Source organism: Myzus persicae, unplaced genomic scaffold (assembly GCF_001856785.1).
Source record: "Myzus persicae strain clone G006 unplaced genomic scaffold, MPER_G0061.0, whole genome shotgun sequence".
Taxonomy (NCBI): domain Eukaryota; kingdom Metazoa; phylum Arthropoda; class Insecta; order Hemiptera; family Aphididae; genus Myzus; species Myzus persicae.
The window spans coordinates 73,702-89,662 of record NW_019103076.1 but is presented as its reverse complement, the minus strand read 5'-3'; the positions used below and the strand labels follow the sequence as shown (position 1 = coordinate 89,662).

The following is a 15,961-nucleotide window of genomic DNA, read 5'->3' as shown; positions in this document are numbered from 1 at the left end:
CCGGCGAACCCAAATATATTGTACATTATAAAATATTATATATTTATGAAAACTTTTCAGCAGGTTTTTGTTGATGTAAACACCCGCACCCAACCCAACCGGAAACTGTTTTGGGTGACTCTGAAGACCCTTCACGCTTGCATGGGTATCTTTTAGTCGGAGGGTTACCGAATGCAGCGTACCGTGATTACAAGAATAAGTCATTACCATGTTCATTGTGCACTGTTCACTGGCGCTACCTAAATAATAGTATATAGGTAATGTAATACAATATACCAATTATACACTCACATGATTTAATACACATATCACATTACCATGGATGATGTACCTACGAGAAACTTTTGTAGCATATGAACAAAATGCGTATACCTAGTATAGATTTAAAATCATACTTCTACTAAGCCATAGACTATATTCAATAAAACCTGCATTTGATCGTTTTATGTTATTACAGTACTGTAGTAGCAAAGAATAAAATATTTAGTTCACTCAACACATATTTCATGATTAACAAAAATATTATGTTGAATACCTTAAGGGTTAAATTACGTTTTGTATTCAGTAAATAAAGTCCTAATACATATATAAGAAAATACAAAATACAAAAAATAGATTTTAATGAACTAACGGATTTTTTTTTAAAACCAATTCTCATCAGTCATATTATATATTAATATAGATACTAAACTATAATCAAATCGTGGGTCTTAAAACTCTCTATAAGCACACTGCATAATCTAATATTTTATATAATACATTAATAAATTGTACGTTACTTAAATTCAAAAAAATTTGTATTGAGATGAATATTCTTTATAAATAAAAATTAAAAAAGCCGGTAAGTGGATGTCACTCTGCTGTACATTAGGTGTCTAGAAGGTCGCTGTAATGAATGATATTAAATTTGAATTTAATAATACGATATCATTGTATACGAAAAACGATTCTGAGCGTTTCTGGACCCAATGAATTCGGCAACATGTAGGTACTTTGGTTGGACAATATTTAGTAGCTTATTATAATATTTTAATTAAATGAATTCAGTGTAGAACATCAACAACGACGTATGTACTATGTAGCTTTAATTTAACCATCTTAATAAATTCTGAATTTGTATTTTTATAATTTATTTTTATAACATGTAATGGGGACTATGATAGCAGAACATAATATAGTTATTTAGTAATACAAAAATGTATAATGTTTAAGAATTGTGTTACCTATTTACTATGTTGGGTAAATTACTTTTAAAAAGTAATAGAATTACGTAACTCGTTACTTCAAATGTTTTTATTTAAATTACATTTGAGTTACCTAAAATTATTTTTATCACCTTACGTTACTTTTTCATAAATAAAGTAGTGTATTACAAATAACGTTACTTTTTTTTAGTCTTTTTTTTATCTCTGATAAAAGTTATTATTTTTTTAACCATATTAAATACATATTATGATGTATTTTACAATCATAGACCTAGTTATAATAGGTCAATTATGTACAAATTACAAAATAATATTATGTAAATGTACAATCATCCAATCTATTATATGGCTATATGGTTTAAACTCAAACTACACATGTCTATAATACTAGTAATAAGTAATGCTAATATCTATGTTATATTCGTATTCATATGATATGTTTTATTTTAGTATTATTAAAATGTACATTTTGGTTAGGTAGTATATATTATATATACTATAATATAGTATTAATTGTAAATGGTGACTGCAGTCTAGTAAGGTATTAACATCGATGTAGGTAGGTATGTCAGTTTAAATGTGTATATAGGTATATAGCCATATAGATAGACAGGAAGTATAGTAGTAAATCATAATTCATTTTAATTCAATTTTCTTTTTAAGCCGAACTCTTTTCTTTCTGCTTATGAAGTAATACGATTCATTCCTGGAATATTTAAGTATATTGTTAACTATTATCGGAATCGACGGAATCAAAAATAAATAAAATTGATTCTGGATATCTCATAGGCTTGTTTTTGTAATACTTTTAAAACTATTATTTTAATAAATAACTTGGAAAATAACGCTATAGTGTGTTACTTCATAGAAATTACTTTTAAAAAGTAATTGCATTACAATTGCGTTACTTTAAGTAAAATGTTATGCAATTACTGCTGCGTTACTGAAAAAGTAATTGCGTTACAGTAATTTGTAATTTGCGTTATATTACTACCCAACACTGGCTATTTATAAAACTTTGTCACTGAGGTAAACGATTCTATATAGCAGTCAAGGATCCTCCTTAATCTCTTCTGTTATAAGTGTGTTCAACATTTGTTTAAAACTAAACCCAAATTATATCCCTAGAGTATCCCAATTATAAATTAAAGTACAACAGACTTGTAAAATAAAACTCCCATTCATTTTTAACCTTATAGTAATATTTTCAAAAACTTTTGTTCCTTCTACAGTTACATAGTTGAAGTATCATATTTATAAATTTACAACCACGGGGGATGGTGTAAGTATATATTAAGAAATGTATTAACGAATAAATATATAAATACCTAATAGTATTCGCCAATCAAGAAACACCCAAGAGGCAAATACGCGACGATCGCTGATGACCCAAGTAAATATTATTTACTATATTTATATAATACTATATAAATGATGATAGTAATTATTGCCTGTTAAGACTTGCTGTATTTCAGAGTATTCGTTAGAAGAACCAGGCTCGTGCCCACCAACAGACTCAAACTTGCGTTCGACCAGGGGTGGTTCCAGAGACTTGGTTGGGGGGGCCTAATAGTTGTAATTTTCACAAAACTTATAACAAATATAAAACAACAATTTTTACAACTTTTATTATTATTTTTTGAATAATAACAATACAATTCTTATCAAGACAATATTCTTAGTATTTTCCCAAGTTATTTAGTATTCTCGTAGTCCTCACAGATAGTAGATGCATGTTACAACTCATACATCGACGTACCTCCAAAAATTACATACTTTTACGCGGGTCTATAATAGACGATACTATAATATGTTTTTTTGTTAGTGATTTTTTGTTAGCAATATACAATTTTTTAGAAATACGGGTTTTGGGCCTTGGGGGGCCGTGGCCCCTAGCCCCCCCTGGAACCGCCCCTGCATTCGACGAACCCGTTGAATGTCTTGTTAAGCGCCAACGAGCCAAACCCTGCCAAGTCGTTCTGTCCCGCTGCAGTAGAGTCCTTGGCGCAAAGCATATAACCCGTTTAGGCAGCAGAACTCAGCACTTGGGCCTTGGAGGGATAGTCCCATTACACTGCAAGACGACTGCTTTGCCGGTTTTTCCGATAGCCGAACACATCATTGACCCGGCGCTCTGGCTCTCGATTACTGCAGTGACTTGTAATAAGGGCTGCTGCTCTTTACTATGGTCGGCATCGCATACACCATACACGACTTACAAACACACGTACTTCGGGCGAAAGTCCAAGTCAGCACTCTTTAGCTCTGAAGAACGTTTTAACCATCACAGCTTTGTACACTTCGGAGACTGTATTATAGATAATACAAAATGAAAATTTAAAAAAAAAATGTCTTAATGCAAATGGCACACAAAACTATGACACAATAAGGCATAATGATATGATAATAAACTAATTATTTATGCCAAAAACAAACTACATCTTTGACATAGTCACCTTGATGACAAAAATACAATATACGATATTACTATAAATTTTAATATCTTTATTTTTTGAACTTACTTTATGGTTAAACAAAATATTTTAACCGTAATACAATAATATTATTTTAACCAAACTACATAGGTATTTTTCTTTTTTTGAAAGGTTAATCATGAAGTCGTTTTAAAGCAAGTATTTAAGAAACTGAGAATAACCCAAATGGCTGACAAGTATTAAAGTCAGTAGCTGGTTAAGTTTACGTTGCGAAGTGGCTGGCCGAGGAATGTCTTCATCCACTATTATCGGATTGTTATAATAGTTGCCTATTTTACTCCTTAATATTAACATTAACAATAATTTACCAAAATATTAAATACAATCTGGGGCATAGGCGTAACTTGACCTTAAAGTTAGAGGGGCTTCAGTCCTAGCATTTTTATATTAAGTAAATAATGCTCCGCTCCCACACCTCCCAAAACAAGTTACATTAATTAACAATAAATGTACCATTAATATTTTATTTTATCATTGTGTGTGTACAATAGGAATCTTAAAAAGTGGGGCTATCTCCCAATATGCAGTCTACCTCCGTTTTGTGTGCAACGTAATTATAAATATGAGTATAGTATGCGGTCTACCAATGTTATGTGTACTACCTATATCTGGAAATTCCGCATCGTTTACATTTTTTATCTATCAATTTATATGTTTTATCTTAATTGTTCATAACGATATACACATATTTTATCATGTAACAATACAAGTTACTAGGTTAGTTGGTTAACTAACTAACTAAGTTGGATATAAAGGTTTATCTGAAAAGGGCTATGTACATGAAACAGTTAATCATTCGAAAAATTTTGTGGACCCTGAAACTGGTGCCAATACACAAAAAATTGAGTCTTTTTAGGCCTCTCAGACTTAAAATCGTTAAGAAAATGTGTGGTACTAATGAAGACCTCTTAGAGTACTTAGCCAAGTATTGGTTACAAGGATTAAATAAAACTGATAACATTTTTAATGCTTTCTTTAGAGATATGAAATTATGCTTTGTAGATAATTTTGTGGATCCTTAATAAATTAAAATTTTTTCAAATTTAACACATCCATTACAGTGACTTTCTAGACATCTAAAGTACAGCAGAGCATTACCCACTTACCCACTGTACTTACTCCTTTTTTTTTTTAACTGAAAAGTTATATTTCTTATATTTAGTTAGTAAAATTCAAACTGCACATTTATTTTAACTGAAACTAAACAGAGTTACTGGCATACATATAAATCTATACAGTATTTAATTGCTTAAACTTAATTTTATTCTCGATAAGAACTATCAACTTGAAATAGTTATTAAACAGAAGCTTCACAAAACCGTTTGGACACAGCATCCCAATTAACAACTTCAAAAATTGCATTGACATAATCAGCACGTACATTTTTATACTGCAAGTAGTAAGCATGTTCCCAAACATCAATCCCAAACAAAGGAATCAGTCCTGTTCAAAAAAATAAATAAACTTGAGTATTCAATTAATATAATAATGAGTACTGCCTACATATCCTTTACAATTGCATCGCCTGTTTCTTATCATCCCACTGTCCATACATACAATTTATCATATTGCATATAATATTCATCAAAAACAAGTCTATTAAGTCAATGGTTCTCAGAAAAATTTACTAATACTAGGTATACTAGGTGTTTACATAATTAAATCAAACACCAAATGTCTTACTATAACCACCTTAAATCATAGTTTTAGTTTGTCATTATTTGTAGATTCTTTTTATGTTTCATAGTTAGTGTGTTAAATTGATCAGAAACCATAATGCAGGGATATATAAATTGTTGAATAATGAATCGTAAATTGGTTAGCAATGTATAGCACTTCTAGGAAAAAAAATACAAAGAACATCAAAATCCTATCTCTGATAGTTGGTATTACCGTTCTTCCTGATGTTGATTTAGTACAATAAAATAAAATTATGAATAACAGTCGACAAAAAATAAAATAATTTAGACATGACTAAGTTCATTATACTACAGAATGAATGCAATTTATTTTGTAATTACAGTAAAGGGTTGATTTATTAGTTTCAATGTTTGGTTATAAAAATACATATATTATCAGTAGTATTCTAGAAATAGCACATTTTATATACTATTTACTATTAATATATAAATTCTACTTCTTCTAAATTTCTAAAAATCCTTAAATTAGTTCTAGATGAGAATTATACCAAATAGGTAAATTGATTATATGAGTGGATGGATGATAAGAAACAAGAATGATATTTTCACACAATAATAAAAACGGTACTTAATAATTATATAATCTTACCAGTGGTGGGGAACAGTGGATCTTGGTTTGCACAACTTACGACTGCCAACTTCTTGGTTTGAGGATTAAACCCAAGCCAACCCCATCCTGAACCTTGTACAGCAATAGAAGCTGTAGCTAATTGTTTCTTAAACTCATCAAATGAGCCAAAGTTTTGGGTTAAAGCCTTATCCAAATCACCTAAAGAAAACAAATATTCTGTTGTTTAAAAAATTATTACAAAATATAAACTAAATAATAAGGTAAATCATTAAGGAATAGATTTCCATTCAAAACAAGATTTGTTAAGTTGTTAGGCTGTCTCATAAAAAGCAACCAAGGGTAAACAAATGTAATAGTTATACAAATTTAAAATAAAAAAATTAACTACTTTGTGCATGATGTCGACAATATGCAATGTAATAAATAACATTGATCTATGATTGGCTTTAATTATAGTATCAAAGTAATTTAACATAGCAAAAAAAAATTACTCATTAATTATTAGAAATAGTTGTCGGTAATTCATTGACGAATGTTTTTAGTGATCTAGGTACTAAAAAGCAAAATGTATGTCAGTCAACACTAACTGTTGTAACAACTGTTGTACTTAAACTAAATTCTGTATTATAATTAAACTTGTACACAATTTAACTTAATAATATGCACTTGAAATAATAATTGAATAAACTATCTTATAATTTTAAAATATCTTCAAAAATAAAAATAAACATTTTACCAGAAGGTTTAGTCGAATGAGGTGTAAGGGTCTCCCAGAAAATAGAATGATTTATATGACCACCACCATTAAACTTGAGTGCAGGTGACAAGCTTATGATAGTTGCTGTATCATCTGTAAAAGAAACAACAATTTTAATAATTTATCAATATAATCACTCAAAAGAAATGTACATAACCTTTCGCTACGGCAGTCTGTAATTTATCCAGTGTATTGTTGTAGTTTACAACGTAAGTGTTATGATGTTTTTGGTGGTGAATTTCCATGATATCGCGTGATATGATTGGTTCCAAATCTTTATATTCAAAGTTTAAAGAGGGCAATGTTGCCTTGCTTCTTATTTGGGACATGTACATGCGATTGAATGGTGCACTACACAAAATACAAAAATCTTCTATACTATATAAAAAATTCAAGTTATCTTCTTATGCGTAGTCAATTATCTTTTTAAAAATAACATCATAACTTTACTATTTTTTAGTATAAAACACTGACGTAACTATAAGAAAAAATTATATGAAACAATAACTATAATATAGTAAATTGTACTTATTGGCTAAGTATTAAATATTACATAAGCTTCGTTTTCCTTTCATACATTACCTTTTTAACACATTTTGAACAATTTTAACAGACATTTTTCACGAAATGATTGGCAACAAACGTTTAAAAAAAAATAAAAATAATTTACGTTTGCGTGTAATGTAATTAAATGCGTAAGTTTATTGGCTGATGAGCTGAAGTATATAACTATGAAATAAAGTCATAAAAACTTTCGCAGTACTTAGATATGAGAATATCAGGCATCAGCAGAGAAATCGGAAAGTCAAAAGTTGAAGGAAAATGATCGAATAATTGTTCAAATCTTCAAAGTTAAAAAGATTATAATATTACTATTAAGCTAGTATACGGTCTATCAAGTTAACTCACTATCAAGGCACAGGGATCAAGGTATGTTCAGTGATAATATTAATGGTGAACGGTTACATAGATCCCTTGTCAGTTTGATCTCGGTGACTAACTGACGCAATAGGATTTAATTGGAGGGGGATTAAAACGACCACAAAAATCTTCTAAATCAATTCAATTTTAATTAAAAATTGAAATTAATAATAACTAATCGGTATTAAGTATTAACTATTGTTAATTATTATTTATAAATTAACTTATTTTAACAAATACCAATTTTAAATTGTAGTGGGTTTGTATGATACCTATAATATACATAAATGCATAATTATATCATGGTAATATGGTATTATAGTATTTATACTATCGCTTAGTGACTAAACTATAGTTATACATACAATTATAATTGCCTACTATTGCAAGTAGGTACATTAATTGTCAAGTAGATGCATGGTATCTAAGTAAGAGATACAATAGTCAATAATAATAATAGTACCTATTAGCTATTATTATTAGTATGATGCTATGGTTACAATTTATAACTTAGCCCGTATTAGTACCATAATTACAGTACAAAATATTATATTATGCATTAACCGCAGCTATTAATTTAATTTATAGCTGTTGTTCATAAATTATAATCGTCGTCATCGCCTGAGTGGTCTATTCGGTACTATATTGTATATCTTGCCAAGTATTAACGTCTACCTACTAACTTTTTTTTGTGTATTGCTTCATGCTTGTCCAGTACTTTACAACGTGGTCCCCATTCCCCCACACTAGTCGGTAGTCTACTCCAAGAACAAAAATATAGTACCACACTGAAAAAAAAATACTTACATATATTATAGTTAAACAAAGTATAGTAAATATAACTATGAACCTTTCCTTGTCCCTACATATTTTAGCATTAATCGAGGCATTAGTGAATTCAAGTTGGTCTAGTAAATTCATGTGTACCTAACTAACAAACCTACAGTTTTCATAATTAATGAAAAAAATAACTATCTACTTTAAGTAATATCCAAAACGACCTCTTCAATGAACAAACTATACTTGTACTTAACTTGTACAATAACAGGTTAAATAAAATAACTATAGGTTGATAGGTAAATACCTACCTATAGTATCGAAGTGATACATTTGTTAACATTATGATATGGTTTTTACTGCTTTCTTTACTTGAAAGCCTTGGTTAGGTACTCGGGCAGTGCCGCAATTAGCGACACCGTACCCCCAAAAGGCCCCCATTATTATATTTAAGGAGTCCATTTAAGACAACAGTTTGAAATAGGGGGCCCAAAATTTAACTCGCACCTTGTTCCATTCATCTCTAGTTGTGGCACTGTACACGGCTATTGATAGTTATTAGTAGGGAACGGATTTTATTGTAATAAAAAAATCAAAATATGTACTTATTTTTATTGAAATATGTAAAAAAAAATCAAAATATGATGTAATAACCGCTTAACAGAAAAAATAAGTACCAAAAGTAAGTATAAAAATCTTATCTCTTATCTAATTAATAATTATTAAAACAATGCGTAACTACATATTCTCTAAGATTTAAAAACGTAAAATGGTTGGTCCTAAAATGTTTTTGTATTGACTGCAGAATGAACGTTCCACGTCAACTGACGTAATGTTAGCATACCGATTTTTCACAACATTTACAGTATAAAACGTTCCAATCACTTTGAAATGTTTCATTCGGAAATTCTTTTAAATATGCGGCTACCTTATTATCGATTGAACTTGCAACTTTAGGCATTCTAAACAATTTTATAAAAAAAACAACAAAATTTCGATGTAGATATGAAGAAAAAGACGATGCAAATAATTACGCCCGCCAGAACAGTAACTAGACATACACTGAAGAAAGAAGACCGTAACATTGAGTAAACACTTTACCTACCCACTTGTCCACAGTGTATAATACGATAGCAGTGTATAAAGTACGTAAGTCCATTTAGAGAACGTACTAACGTAGATAATGTTTATCGGCATTGAAAATTACAAATATTATTATTTTAGGCTTTCATCGACAACGTATAATATATTATAGACCATAGGGTATCTGAATGCCATTAAGATAAGGCAAAATATAATCTTTGACGTCGTTGTAAATTGAAGAAAAAAACCAAAAATACCCAAATATTTACGAAATAGGTATTCAGTTATTTACAAAATATGTGAATATATTATGTATTTTTACCCAAATATGTAGAAATATGTAAAATAAAATTGGGCTTATTTTAATAAGAATGATCTGAATCGTGCACATTTTTTATCAGATTAAAAATATCTCATTCCAATAAAAATATGTATTTACAATAAAATCCGTTCCCTAGTTATTACGTACTATGTATAGGTATTAGCCATTAGGTCATTACTAATTGCGGTTACTGGTTACTTAGTATTGTAGCGTAGTATATAATCACACACAATTTCTTAGCAAGTACATCAGTGACTTCACACTATTTATAAAATAATTTAGCTTAATATAACATTAATGCCGATTACAGATAGAATATTATATACCCAGGCATGATTAAAGTATCCGATTTTTTTTTACTTTTGTAAATTTCAAAGTCTAATTTTGAATATCTTTCAAGTCTCGACACTTTTAGAGTTTTATACTTTTATAATTAGTTATAGTTTCGCAATTCAAACTAAAACAATATTGTGAGAATTGTGAGATGCCGGAAAAAATAATAGACTCGCGACAGTAGTGTAGCTAAATAAAATGTACGCAGAGCTCCTTGTTATTAATTTTATAGATTTAAATACTCCGAATAATATTCTGTTTCGGAACCTGAAATAAAAAATGTATCGTGTCATCCAAAGAAGTAAAAAACTCGAAAACTGATAACGATATCATATCATATTATAATATCTATCATTCATGGCAAAAGTCGATTGTCGTCGGAGACTATTCACAGTTCTAATAATTATTTCAATGAACAAAAGAGAAATGTATAAGGCAACAATAAACCGACAATTCGTTAAACACAACATTCAGTCGTTATGTACAACATTTACTCACATATTTCATTCTGCTCAAGTAATTTTTATAAAATATCTCCAACCTTTCAGTTCAGAGTGAGATGAAGAAAGCAATTCTTTGATATGGTGCTGCAGCCTGGGGAGTTTACCAATATTGCGCTTAAAATGACCTTTTAATATACCAATTGCGCTCTTATAAGTAGCGCAATTCGTGTACTGACCTAAAATACAAATATTGTTTTAGGCGCAACTGGTCCATGCCCGCAGCCTGCACTCAAGATATGCCACAGCTCTATTTAACCCGAAGTGTCGATGTGTATGTAAATTTGATTACCTCCTATTCTTTTGGGGCTTACATAGTTACATATTTTACTTTTTAATCTTGAAATTAAAATGTATTGCTACGAACCATTTGCAACCTGGGTGAAGTAAAATTTATTATATTTTTAGAATTTATTAAAAAATAATGTAACGAAAAAATACTCAAGTATAAACGACGACGGTATATTATACAGGTCACAAAATAATAACATATTTGTACAATTAAATAGGTATAAATACTAAATAGTGTTGTATACGTACATATAGGAGTCATAATAGTATACTACAGTAGTACAGTTCTACTCACGGAAAGTCCAGCAAAATTCAACGATTTTTATTTTTAATTTATATCAATGTTTAGTTACATCATAATATTTAAACCCTACCCCTCCTACACAAAAAACTCAAAGTCTGGCGAAAAGTTCTGCGGGGTGGGGTGACTTGTAAGGATTGAATAACGAATGAATAATAAAATATATTATGAATATCTATCATTAGGCGTCTGCTTGTGAACCAACAGCGAATTAAAGCAACGCCGTAATTTATCAAACATTGAATTATTTTATAATGCTGAGAAAGTTGGTTTGCTGTAAATCAGGTTTTTCAATGTACCTCGTCAATGATTAGTAGATGGGTTGAGTTCAATTATAAATAGTACCTATTCTATCTCTATTTAAAACGATTTTGAAAGGATATAGTATTATTGTTTCAACCTCTATTTCTAAGTGTGTGTTAGTGTGTTACAATAATTCATTTAAATTTCTATTAGTATGATTAGCATTAGTAATTATATTGTATAGATACCTATTATAGTAGTATATACAGTATGTTGAGTTAACTTTTTCCAAAAACATGATACACCTATATTATATTATTGAAATTTATTTTTATCATAATATATTATTGTTATTCTCTTATAACTCAGTATTAACGACTGACATTCGTACGTATAATAAATTGTCGTATGTTATAGCCTGTCAATAAAATAACTATCGAATATTTATCGGAAATTAAGTAAGGAAATTAAAAATATTCTTGAATAGCTTAAAATATAAAATTGATACAAAAAATAATAGGTATTATGCAATAAATACAAATAAAAAAAATACAATTGGGGCTTGGTGTGGACGTGTGGTGCGATAGTTGCTCGTAGTCCCCGATGTGTGTCAAGCATCGTCCGGCGTCGCTAGCTCCCGGATGGGTGACCACCTGAATGCTTAGCGGCGAATCTTCGCCCCACATACACACTATAACGTGTTACTCAAACTCAACCACGACTCCTCGAAAAAAAGTTACGGCCATAGATGCCGATGCTTCAGACCAAAAAAAATTAAGTTCTTCATTATTTCAGATATTATAGTAAAGTTTTCATGGAAATAATTGACAATACGTATGTAAGTTGATATACCTATAATAAATTATAGAACCGTTAATAATTATAAATATTTTAGTGGTGTCAGCTTTTGGAGGTTAAAAGAGGAGAATTTACCTTTCAAATCATGCTTCAAAAAATCCAAAGTAAAACAAATGAAGTTTAAAAAATGTATAAAAAAATGTTGCTTTGAAGAGGATGTTTTACCTCCATGTGTTCTTGCGTGATATGAATCAAATTTTAGTTCAGTAGTTATCATTAAACTTCATAAGTATCAAATAATAAAAATCATTCTAATATTAGAACTATCATTGCCAAATAAGATCTGCTAAAATTGATACGCACTTGTAAGACGGAGCTGACACAGCTTTTAAAATTCCCTCCAATAACTGAATATGTAAAGATGAAAAAGTGTTTGAGTGTACATACTACATAGCCGACTCACTCGACTCCATAGTTGGGTATTTCATTTGGTGTAATTCAGTTCATGATATGACTAGGTACGTCAGATTGCGGATGACTCTTCGGTGCTTGTCTGGTATTTTTTTGTGTGTATAAAAGCCAAAAGGTGTAATGTTGAAAGCTCAAAGCTGTACATATAATCCGGCATGGATGGGTAATACATCACCTGCAGTGGATTGAATCACAAATATTGAAATATGGATTGGATACGAACTTTCTGTGCCAGTGTATTTCAATTTAAATGCAATTTGAATCGTGTTCGAGTGGGACTTAAATTGCAAATCCATAAAATCCAACATTTTAAACTACCAAAGAAAACATCGGGTTTAATTGAATCCGGGTCTAAGGTAATAGCAATGGGAGGATAGCCAAAACCCCGAATCTTTGTTTCCAGAGACTTATATAGGTACCGAGGTATTTAAAATCCAAAAAATGATTTTTCAGTTTTTCAAGGTTTATATCTTGAAAGTTATAGGTGAGGGGGGAGGGTGATGGATAATTCAACATTTTGGACTACCCGATAAAGGTATGACATAATATATGTACATAAATACTAAAATACATATTTTAATGTATAGAAAAAAGTATTCGAGGTACCTAAACAGATCCAAAAAAATAACTTGAAAAAATATCCCTGTGTGCGGTCACACTGTTGTGACACCACCTAGAAAGTGGTTAGGTCACAGAATAGATACAATTAGGTTAGGTTAAAAAAGCCAACTGTTTTGGGTAGCAGCCATTGAATTCTATATGATAACATGTGTATGTATATGTTATCATATAGAGTTCAATGCTGACAGTCGTGACTCGCGAACCTCCAGTGTTATTGTGATAGTGATGGTAAAGTGATAGCGATCCTTATGTGATATGTTCATAATGTTGTGACTTGGGTTCAACATTCGAAAATATTCCGCATTCAATAATTCGAATTCGGCCGTTAGTTTTTCTCAATAGTTTCAACAGTTTTTTTTTTGTGACAAAATATAACACAAAAATAATTAGACCTTCGTTTCATTTAAACTGTAATCGTATGAATATTTTTCAAAATGTGTGATCAAGTGTTACCAGCTACACCCGTTCAAAAAAATAAAAGAGGCAAGGTAAGAATTAATCTTTTTCAATTTTTTTCTATTGAAAGATTATCAAATTATAAAGTGATTTGTTTATACTTTTTAATAACATTTATTTTTATTGCCTACGTAAAATAATATTTTCTTATTTGATATACCTAGGTAATTCGAAGTAAACAAAAAATACTAGTTATAAAACTGTATAAGAGAAAGAAGGCAGATAAACCTGACATATTATACAAACAGTTAGTAAAAGAATTAATGACTGAAACTGGAATTGGAAGAAATAGTATTGAAAAAATGATTTCAGAGTATAATGCGAACAAAACTATTTCTTCACCAATTATGAAGAAAATCAGACCAAAAATTATTGAAGTGATCGATGATTTTTATAAAAATGCCATTCGTCAAAAAGTACATTCATTTTGGCATAACCGTGACCCACCAACGCTGGATAAAATCGTAAATTCTGTCTCTGAAGACGACAGCTTACCTACATTGAAACGGACAACCATGTACAATCTTCTTAAAGATTTAAATTTTGTTTATACGAAATGGAAACGAAATAGTGTTTTATCTGAGAGAGAAGATTTAGTTGTGTGGCGTCGAAATTATTTACGAAGTATAAAAGCATACCGAGAAGAAGGACGAACATTATATTATTTGGGAGAGACGCGATGTAATGACTGTTCACAAAATACATGTGTAGACAATTCCATAAAATCAAATACAAATGCATTTCGAAAAAAAATAACAACAGGTGCTAGCAACCCAACTAGCAAAAGCAAATACTTTATTATTATTGTACACATAGGTTCACGAGAAGGGTTTGTTAAAGGAGGTCTAACTTGTTTTGAATCTAAGACTAATAGCAATGACTACGATAGTGAAATTAACGGTGAAAATTTTTTAAAATGGTTTAATAATATTTTGCCTTTTTTAAATGACAATGCAGTCATAATAATGGACAATGCTCCTTATCATTCCGTTAGGACAGAACAAATTCCAGTATCGTCGTGGAAAAAGGCAAATATTATGAAGTGGCTCCAAGAGAAAAATATTCATGTTGATAATTCGTATGTGAAAGCAGAGCTATTAGATCTAGTTCAAAAACATAAGCTGGCGTTCGATAAGTATGTTGTGGACGAAATCGCTAAGGCAGCTAATAAAATTGTATTGCGACTACCGCCGCACCATAGCGAGTTAAACCCTATCGAAGAAGCCTGGTCTATGGTTAAGGGATATGTAAAAGATAAAAATAACACATTAAAATGCAGCGATATGAAACAATTGCTGATTGAAGGTGTTGAATCGGTCACAGCGGAAAATTGGCGACATTTCGAAAATCACACAATCAAAGAAGAAACTAAATTCTGGGAAATAGACAATATAATTGACGACTTCGTTGATGATGAGTATACTTCTACATTTAAAATCGAATCATCGAGTGACAGTGATGATGATATGTAATTTTTTTAATTAATACATTAAGTAATAACAAATATATTACACGTAAGTTTAGTACTTATTATATATTATGTATATTGTATATTTAATATTTATTCATTATTTTTGTATTTTGAATTAGTTTTTGTGTAAAAACAGTTTGATGATAATATAAAAAATAACAGTGTTTTGTTCTTAAAATAGAATATTATCATTATTTTAACATATTATCAAATAGATTAGCCGTATAGGAAAGGATGATTGTTGTCGGAGTCGCTGCTTACGAATTGCGTCCCGTATAAAAAGGTATAAAAAGGTATAATACTAATTGCGTCCCGGGTTTTTCTTGAGCACGTCTGAATTGCGTCCCCATTACCTGTGATATCTTTAAAGTCGAAATTATTGGTTATTACTTATTATCAATTTATTATAGATTGAATAAAAACGATTACGTTAAAACTTTGATAATTTTATAGTGAGTTACTCTCTGTATAGACAAACACAATTATTGTCGCAGTGCAGTGTAAACGGTTCACTTATTCACACGTGTTACTTTTTTTAAACCAAGTTTTTAACTTTTAACAATAACTATGGCGAGTGAAATTAAAACTATGTTTAGCGAAAAACAAAGGGATTTATTTGTGATTGGTGCGTACAAATTTCGCTTC

The 15,961-nt window shown here is 30.0% G+C and overlaps 2 protein-coding genes across 2 annotated transcripts; one reads left to right on the top strand and one right to left on the bottom strand.

Annotated features, from left to right (window-relative positions):
• Positions 1-4,852: 4,852 nt before the first annotated feature.
• On the bottom strand, positions 4,853-7,629 carry LOC111033735 (superoxide dismutase [Mn], mitochondrial). The gene is made up of 5 exons (XM_022314629.1): positions 7,311-7,629; positions 6,886-7,079; positions 6,708-6,821; positions 5,990-6,169; positions 4,853-5,143 (listed from the first exon to the last, which is right to left on the bottom strand). The coding sequence occupies exons 1-5, from the start codon at positions 7,343-7,345 to the stop codon at positions 4,998-5,000; spliced, it is 669 nt and encodes a 222-aa protein (XP_022170321.1). The 5' UTR covers positions 7,346-7,629; the 3' UTR covers positions 4,853-4,997.
• A 5,938-nt stretch (positions 7,630-13,567) lies between these two features.
• On the top strand, positions 13,568-15,365 carry LOC111033739. Its single transcript, XM_022314640.1, has 2 exons — positions 13,568-13,877; positions 14,010-15,365. The coding sequence occupies exons 1-2, from the start codon at positions 13,824-13,826 to the stop codon at positions 15,315-15,317; spliced, it is 1,362 nt and encodes a 453-aa protein (XP_022170332.1). The 5' UTR covers positions 13,568-13,823; the 3' UTR covers positions 15,318-15,365.
• Positions 15,366-15,961: the final 596 nt, after the last annotated feature.